The sequence below is a fragment of the Notothenia rossii genome (assembly GCF_949606895.1).
Source record: "Notothenia rossii genome assembly, chromosome: 6".
Taxonomy (NCBI): Eukaryota; Metazoa; Chordata; class Actinopteri; order Perciformes; family Nototheniidae; genus Notothenia; species Notothenia rossii.
Genome location: NC_136909.1, coordinates 17,281,405 through 17,290,644, shown reverse-complemented (window position 1 = coordinate 17,290,644; position 9,240 = coordinate 17,281,405). Strand labels below are relative to the sequence as shown.

The 9,240-nt window shown below is 42.1% G+C and overlaps 1 protein-coding gene across 1 annotated transcript; it reads right to left on the bottom strand.

Moving 5' to 3' along the window:
• Positions 1 to 1,957: 1,957 nt before the first annotated feature.
• Positions 1,958 to 4,349, bottom strand: LOC307042960 (uncharacterized protein; the record flags this gene model as incomplete). Its single annotated transcript, XM_079687117.1, has 5 exons — positions 1,958 to 1,971; positions 2,134 to 2,274; positions 3,261 to 3,379; positions 4,007 to 4,190; positions 4,338 to 4,349. The coding sequence occupies 4 exons, from the start codon at positions 4,347 to 4,349 to the stop codon at positions 2,203 to 2,205; spliced, it is 387 nt and encodes a 128-aa protein (XP_079543243.1). The 3' UTR covers positions 1,958 to 1,971; positions 2,134 to 2,202.
• Between the last annotated feature and the right edge of the window lie 4,891 nt (positions 4,350 to 9,240).

Below are 9,240 nucleotides of genomic sequence, written 5' to 3'. Positions count from 1 at the left end.
TAAATACAAATAGTTAGTTAGTTAATCAACAATATCTTCTACAGTAATGTTTAACCTTAAGCAACTCATAGTCATGGTTACTGCAACGGTACACAAGGGGAAACAAAGAGTCTCATTCCAAGACATTCACTCTTGACAAACAAGACATTTATAGGGAATGAAATGATCAAATAGCCAACACAAACATATATTGTGGTCAGGAAACAAACATGTTTCACATTGAGATCACTTCATAAGTATACGCAATGGAACAGAATCATACAGCGGCTATCGATAGGGAGGCCAGCTATAGCCTTCAGCTGCATGTGTCTCGGCATCAATTTTCTACTCAGAATGTCACCAGGAAACCAGTCACGTGACCCTTTCCTGCACAATAAATGTCACGGTCAATCTCACGACTGTCATCCAAGCTAAGCTACCATACAATTGGTCAAAAAAGTCTGAAAGTGAGGCAATTTACCAGGGTTCAATTTGATAAGACTTTTTATTACATATTTCCAGTCCGAGGCAAAGGGGTAATAATGAAATAAACCATTTGCAGGAAAGTGCAGGACCCATACAGCTGGTTGACCCTGCAGGCTCTACGAGAATCCAGCTTGCACTCAATGTGAGCCTCTTCATGGCTTTGACAACTTACAAAATCATCCTGCCATTACATGGGCCTAGCCTACATCCTGCAGACATTTTAATAGGGTGGCTGGTATTTCCATGTAGTGTAGTAATTTGGAAAATTATTTCTGGTTTGAATTAAACACTCTCTTTAAGTACAGGTGAGGATTTTGCAACCACTTCCCACACTTTCCTCTAATAACAAGAAAAACCCTGTATAGCCACAGCCCTGGCACAGCTCAATGGTGTTTTATTTCAAGTGCAAGGTCATTAACATGTTATTATGAAGATGGGGACATTTTTAATGTCAAACAAATGGGGACAGATATCTTCTATTAAACTAAAACAGGACTTATTTTTCGACTAGCCTTGTTAGTTCCCTGTCATCACAGAGGGCATCATTTGCTGGGGAAAAAACAACCTACCTTGTCTAACGCTTAAAGAAAAACTAATAGGCACTGAGAAATTCACCAAGTCCCCAATATGTCAAAGAACCAAACAAGGAGAGTACACTTAAATGGCAGACAAAGCTTCTCATGGGAGGGCAAGAGAAAGAGGCAACAGGATGAAGGAAAGCTGAAATGATAGAGTAACAACAGAGAAAGGGAGAATGATCACGCAGGGAGAGAAAGCTTGGTGCCCCTCTCAGCGATGCTAACCAGATAAGATCCTAATTATACTATTCCATTCCCAGCTCAAAGAGGGCAATTAGGGGATAAAGCGATGGAGACAGGGCGAAAGGGTAAGAGGGAGAGAGAAAGAGAGGGAGTAGAGGACAGCCGCTAACAGCCCAGCCCAGCACGAAGCCCAATCTTCCTCCACATCAATTTCCTGCCACATCAGCCAACCATGGTTCTGCTGGAGAGACCCATCACACAAACAGCACTGTCATTAAGCAGCAATGGATGTCAACTCCCACCCACACCTGCACACTCTAATGCTTAAATAATAATAATAATACCAATGCTTTGCTCCAGAAATAACACGCAAATTATGAATATAGTGTTTGCAGTAGTAATTATAAATGTCAAATCTGTTCAAACTTGATTGAAAAATCTGCTTTAACATTTTTGTTCAGCGGGAGATCGTCGATAAATAACCCTAATCTCTAGAACCCCTCGCTAGATAGCAGATACAAACTCAGAATCTCCATATTCATAGATCCCTTCAGCATGATTTAAAGATGCTGATTGCAACTTTTGCCAGACCTTCACCAATCACAATTTGCTACACAACATTTAAATGTAAATTTAAATCCAACAGGGAGCCAATTCCCAGCTGACATTTCGTTGTAGCTCTGTTTTGTCGATAACGGGAAACGGGTGAAGAATCCCGATACATCCCAGCAGGCAGGGCTATTTACTGTACAACATGAAAGAAAAACAGGGGGGGGGGGGGGGGGGGGGGGAGACATTTTGATTTCCCTTCACATACTGTATGGTCTTTTACTTTTAGAAAGAAGGTTGATTTGCTTCATAACAACTAGCTGAAAAGGAAACGTGAAAAAGACGTGAAGGCACTCACAGTAGGTTTTCCTTGTCAACTCCTCCACCACCTCTGGCTTGAGCTTGCTGTTTGATTTCCCCATGATCTTCAGCTCTCCTCCACACCTCCAAATCCACCTTGGCGCGCAGAACCTGTTACTCCCTCCTCTCCAGTCTGATCCTTTGCCAAAAACATACACAAATGTGGGCCAGTTTAGGTGCAATGACACCGGTCAATAAGAAAACTCGCTTTTGTTTTGGAGAAAAATGAAAGAAAAGGAAACTCCTATTCAAGCCGAGTCTAACATTCTGTGTGGTTCACTATAGCTGCAGTCATGATTTGCTCAGTCATCAGCCCTGGTACTCCAGACAGGGGCCCCTGGGAAGAAGAACCTGCAGGTTGTTGAGTCTATACGAGCGCCGCTGAGTGCCTATGCCCTCATTTCTTCATCCTTCATCGTAGTCTGTGGGCGAAGAGTGGCGTTTAGATGCGTTGCTACCTTCGTCCTTGGATACAAGAGTCACTCGGTGGCTGGGTTAAGCACGCTCACTCCCTCATAGTCATTCTCTGTTCTTCTCACTCCTCCCACCCTCCTTTCCCACAACTATCTCTCTCGCTCTGGGTAAGTTACTGTAAAAAAGAATCCTCCCTCTTGACAGCTCAGATAAGGAGGTGTGTGTAAACTAAAACACAATGAACAGAGCTCATCTTGGATGCACCCTGCTGCACTTCGCACTCACTTAAAGCGTCGACTCTAAACCCTGGAGTTTATAGAGATATAAAAATGTAAGAAAAAGTAAAAAGGTTACAGCAATAATTTATGGATAGCAAAAACAAGCAAGGGCTCAGCATGGTTCTAGATGCCAGCTGAAAAAAGATCTGGTCTTGCTCTTAAAATAAGTGTGCAAGCTGTCTACCAAGCTTAAAAGGCAGATTTGAAGAGTGACAGGTTTCCTTTCTTCTCTTTTCTGACTCATTATTTTCCCTCCTTCCTCTCTTCAAGACAGCATGGGATAGTGATTTCCTCCTCTGTCACACTAGACAGGAGACGAGGCATGATGGCATTTCTTTGTATCACGGGCCTTGCGTTGTCATGCACTGATTCCTAACTACAGCAGCTGTCTGAGCTTCTGAATAGAAAACTACTGTATGTATGCAATAAGCACCTTTACTGCAAACATCTGGTCTTCATGTCCATGGCCAGTGATATCCATCTGAGGAATGCCACACTTGTAATCACCATCTTTTGTTAGGTCAAGCTTTCTCGTCCTAGGTGTTGTTGACACTATGGAAATAAACAGACAAACAGCAGTTACAAAAGGAAGCATACGTTATGTTATCACCTAAGCAACAGACACATGTGTGCAGTTGACTGAAAAAACACTGAAAACAGGCAAGGACCTTTCTACTGTCTGCCAAAGCTGCAGGCAACGCTAATGTGGAGCAGGACGAGTGTTAAAAATGGAAGTGCAGAGGCTATAATAAAGGAGATTACTTCCAATGAGTACTGAAATGGCTGTATAATCTTAAAAAGGTCTAAGAAATTATCCTCCCCATCCAAGTCTTGTGAAAACAGCGTATCTCAAACACACACGCACTTAAATTCACAGTGAATGGCTGAATCAACACGTATGAAAAAGGAGCTTTGTTTCTATTTATTTATGTTTGTTTTGGTTGACAGGAGTGAGAAACACAGTTGCAGCAGCAGGTGGGACGTTGCCTGGCACTACCATAGCAACACACAGTTTATGGCCACAGTACAACAGCTCCTGTGCGGGGAGCTGGCTAGTCATTGTACTCGCAACGGTCGTTACCAAAACGCAGTTCCTTTTTGGGTGAACACAAAAAAACACATAAAACTCACCTTGAAATGAATGAAAGCGTTTCAATGTAATGCGACTTCGGGGTTTACCTGAGTAACAAGAGCGGAAAGTCAGTCCAGAAGCAGCGAGCTGTGTTCCTCCGCCGAGTTCCGGAGCGACTCGCTGCTGCGTGGATAGCCGCCCGTGCTGCTCTGATGCCGGCGTCAGAGGGTGACGTTGCTGCTGCTGCTGCTGCTGCTGGCTCCGACCAACCCGTGCTCCGTGCCAGAGACACTGACGTCGCGGTACCACTGGTCATACAGGGACTCTTTGTATCCATCTTTAAGAGCCTTAACACGAGCCCTCTCATATATATGAGCCCAAACTCACTCTTTAACGCTCTATTATCTAATTTTCGTAGAGCTAAAGGCAGATGTGTACTTTTAGGTGCATGGTATGCCCAACATTGATGATGTGAACATGGTTGATGAACGGAGGGCACTTTGACTTTAGCTAATCATTGCACAAGTGTGTGTTGTTATTATCAATTTGAAACCTAGTTTGGCAAGAGCTGTATAATTAGTAATGGCATATAATAAACTCAAGAGTTGTAATGTTACATTTATAAGGCTGCTGGCTATGCTTTAAAGCAGTGGTCACCAACCTTTTTAAGCCCAAGATCACCGACCTCGGCCTAGGTGAAAGGCGAGATCTACCTATTGCAGAATTGAGTGAAAAAGACGGCCCATACAATGCTTCCATTTGAGGCTTTTATATAGGCTAATTGCATCTGAATTACTGTTACAATGAAGGCTCCATATTCAGCTCACGGCATATAGGCAGGGGTAAAGTGCTATTGGGGGGCGGACCTCACCTCCTCTAGGGGGGTCCGGGGGATGCTCCCCCGGGAAGATTTTTTTTTAAATATTGAAGTTGAAAGCATCAATCTGGTGCACTTTGAGAGCAACATGAAGAGATCTATGGATACCTCTCTCAGCACCCATATGAAAAAGAACTGTAAACAGATTTTCTTTTCTTTATGGATATTTACAAATCACATTAAACTGTATTCTTGTTTTACTGCCATATAGTAGGCTATTTCATACCTGTTTTTCATTTATTCTCTTATTGTTTGTATAACTATAATGATCATATGAAGGTGTGCCGCTGAAATAATCTTTTGAATAACTTGTGACAAAACTGTTCTAAACACTCAAGAGTCCTTTAGCTCACCTGAGCCCCTCAGTCTGACAGGAGAGGACTCTCCTCCAGCTTGTTGTGGAAACAGCTCCTTATGTCCGTTAGTGCAGCTAGCTAACCAGATGCTAACATCACGGTCACCGCTAGCACCGGTCCCTCTCTCTCCCTCACTCCCTCTCTCCCTCTCTCCCTCACTCCCTCTCTCCCTCTCTATCACACTAAATGCGCTATCGCCACACACATACAGAGCCGAGCTTGAATGACACAAGCACACGTGTATTTCCATGCAACTCTCTGATTGGTCTGGTGTGTTGCCTCTGTTGCGTTCACTGAACACGGGAAATTACATTCCTGCCGTTGTCTCTTGTGTCATGATGAGGTTCACGTAAAGCACAGTTGATGTATTATATTATTGAGGTGTCTCAAATATACGTCAATCAAGTGGCACCTGCTAACGGGGTGGTGGACGATAGGTTTACATCTAAAAACGTATTTTTCAAACATTATTATTTTAATTTAATTTTTCTTTCTTTTGTTACTTTTTTTTTAACGGTCCGCGATCTACCCGCACCACACTCGCGATCGACTGGTCGATCGCGATCGACTGGTTGGCGACCACCGCTTTAAAGTATAAGCATAGTCTATTATTTAAAAATTACGTAGGATGTCATTTTCTAGCTACATCTAAATCTCAGACTATAACGGGATTATGTGGGAGTTAAGCATACACTTTTATTGTTGGAGGAATCAAAAGAGATTACAAATAAATAGTCAAAAATGAATGCAGAAGGATTAGCTGAGATTTTCTGAGTTGTTAACTTAGTAGGCCTTAGGACCAAGCTCACTACACTATAATTCCCGCGATGCAACTCAAGAGTATTCAGTTATACCTCAATTTCCTTTACCCAAAAGGTCTTAACACATGTGACATGTCTATTAGTTGTATTGCCCTGATCACATCATTATCACCACATGATGGCATTATGAGGATCATTTTCTCAGACTTTCAAAAGCTCCCTTCAGAGCTACAAAATACATTATACAACTTTTTTCACAGGCTAAAAATTACAATTAAAATGTTTAAGATTCAATAGTTGTATATAATGCAAGTTGTTTCAAAGTACTTCTGTAATAGTTATTCAGGTAGTCATGATATAAGAAATCCATTGGTATCATGAAAGTTCTAGACGAGAGTCTAAAAGCTTGAGAGTGGGATGTCAAATTGAGAGAGCAAGTTCATTCAGGTTGAGGTAATCTAAACATAGTCTACATAATTACTGATTTGGAGAGCAGAAGGCCAGCGGAGGGAGAAACACATATTTTAGGTATAGAAGGGCATTTGCTAAAGGAGAAGGAAACATAAACAGATTTCTGAAGTAAAAGATTAATGTTCTGCAGTCTTTACACGTATTGAGATATTTATTATGCCAGATAAAAGACGCTAGGGCATGACATTTTTCCGCACGAGTCTCAATGTATCACTTTGGTTACTCATGCTTGTTATTCCTCTTGCTCGTGCTTGAGTCTAAATTTTGCAATTAGACCTCCATGTTAAGCTCGTTACAATTCTGGTCTCGTCAGCTGCATGACGACAGATGTTTAGTAATAGCGTCCATTAAAACAGCTACACCATCATTCCACAGCCCAATAGGAGCTTTTGGCCCATTTATTGGAGAGTAAGGTCTAAATGTAGGATGTGTGACTTGGCCATCTTTGTATTCAATGCCCTTCCTTGCAGTCCCTTATGCAGTTCACTGCAATTACAGTAGTCCCAGAGGGAATAAGGCTGAAGACTGGAGAAAGAGACCATGGCAAAATCTTTTTATTTTATTTGTTATGCTGTATTCCTGAGACCAGGTGTGATTCTTTTTAGGACTCTTTTTTTTCAACTCCAGATCTCACTATTTGCGCAGTTCACCACTAACCACTAACTAACATTAAACTGTAGGCCAGGGGTCGGCAACCCCTGGCACGCGTGCCATCATTGGCACGCGGCACCGTAACCAGTGGCACACTAGGAATAAGTGGAATAAGTCTGCAAAATATTTAAACTGTATTTTCGGATCCTGAACGAGACCGACGCCAGAGCGCGTCTCCCCGTTACCTGCAGAAGGAAGCCATGCACGCAACGCAGCCCCGCTCTCTTTATCTCCAGGTGACTTTCTGCCGCTTTCCTCCCTGGTGCAGTGCTGATCGTTTCACCACGGAGAAAAGCACTTCACTAATTGCAGTACCCATAAGGAGCTGTACAAATGCCGCAGTTTTTGCGTGGCTGTGTATTTAGTTGAAAACCCAGTGGCGATCTGCTCATCTCTCAACGAAATAATATGCTACAAAGGGGCGGACTGGCCATCTGTGTGTTGAACTTTCCTGTCGGCTCCCAGACCGTAGTCGAGGAGGGCAGAAGCAGCAAGCTTCAGGTTCAATAACCCACTTTAGCTTAAATGACTGGAGAGAGGCGAGCACTTCTTGGGAGGCCGTTGCATTTATTTAGCTGTTCTTCTGTTTCACAAAATACATCACAGACACCTCTTTTTTTCTGCTTCCTCGTTTCACTTCCAGAAACATACACACGTTCCCTCACTGTCGCTCTACCATCCACAAACACACATGCACAAGCAACACCCCTCTCTCTCTCTCTCTCTTAAAGGGACAGCGATCTCATCTCACTCTGCATGACCCTAATATCATAACATGTGTGCTCTGGAGAATCACAGAACGGACGATCGTCCTTATTATTATGCCGTTTAAACCAATTATTTAAATGTGTTTGTTAAATTCGGCATCATGTAAGTTGCGCTGACAGGTCCACACACTGCTTCCCCGCAGCGAGGCTCCACCGCCCTCCTGCTGATAGTTGACGAGCGTCAAGCTCCTCAACCCCCCTCCCACCCCCCACCCCCACCCGCGTTGATTATTCTCGATCGTTGGCACGCTGATAACAATTTTATTTTATTTTTTAAATGGCACTTCATATTAGAAAGGTTGCCGACCCCTGCTGTAGGTTATAAGAAACGGTTATCCGGTTGTTCCATATGTCAAGGCTCCTCCTGATGAAAAATGTGAAACATTTCAGTCCAAAAACATCCACATTGAAACATGTCAAAGTTGCAACTGGTTTCCATTCTTTTTTTGTTCCGATATGCATATAAACATTAGAAAGTGAAGAGTTTCCATCAATAAAAAAAGCGCTTCTGTTGAAAATGGTTTTGTGCAATTAGGCCTACTTGCGATATTTGTCCATTTATCAGAAACCACACAGCATTGTCATTAAATCCTCATCATCACAGGGGCATCATTAAATGTCCCTGCAGCGTCTTGACATCTCAATGATATGCTGACGTGTGCTAAAACAGCTGGGGGACTACTTGGAGAAAATCACTGCCTGGAAAATGTCTGTATATTTTGTAGTGCCACTGAGTTTTAGCACCTTCAGTATTGCGTTACAGGATGAAAAGTCATCGTCTTAGTGCTGACAATACACCATCACAATATTTGTCTTAATTAGCAGCAACAAAAAGAAGAAGGGAGTAAAGACCTCCATCTTTCTGGAGTTTACAGGTTTTGTCGTATTAGAACTTGAGTTGCTCATAAACAAAGCACATAATGATTGAGAGAAACATCAATATATTTGAAAAACGGATGTTATGACTATTTGGTGGTGATATTTTTATGTAACTTTTAATCAACATCTGATCCATAACTCTGGCAGTTTTATAAATAGTCACATTCCCAACAGAAAAGCAGCTTCAATGAGTCAAAACAAGAAAGGTGTGCTAAATTTAAACAAGACAATTGATGACTTGCAAGAGTAAAGCTAGATATTTCATAATGTTTTCTCTCAGGCTGTGACTCTGTGCTTAGAAAGCAATATCCTCATACAAGCTCCTGAACTAAATCTTTCTCTGTAAAACAATAAAACTCTACCATTAATTTTTAACGTTCCAACAAAACCCAAACAAAATAAAAAAAATAGTTGATGGGCTGTCATAAAAAGAATAGTAAACATTTATAGTTTTTGCAAGCATAAATCTTCTTCAACAGGATGACAGATGGAGGGAATGACAAAGGGCAGCGGATGAACGAGAATACTTGTATGTACAAGGCACTCTACATAAATGCATCTCAAATTAAAAGGCTGAGA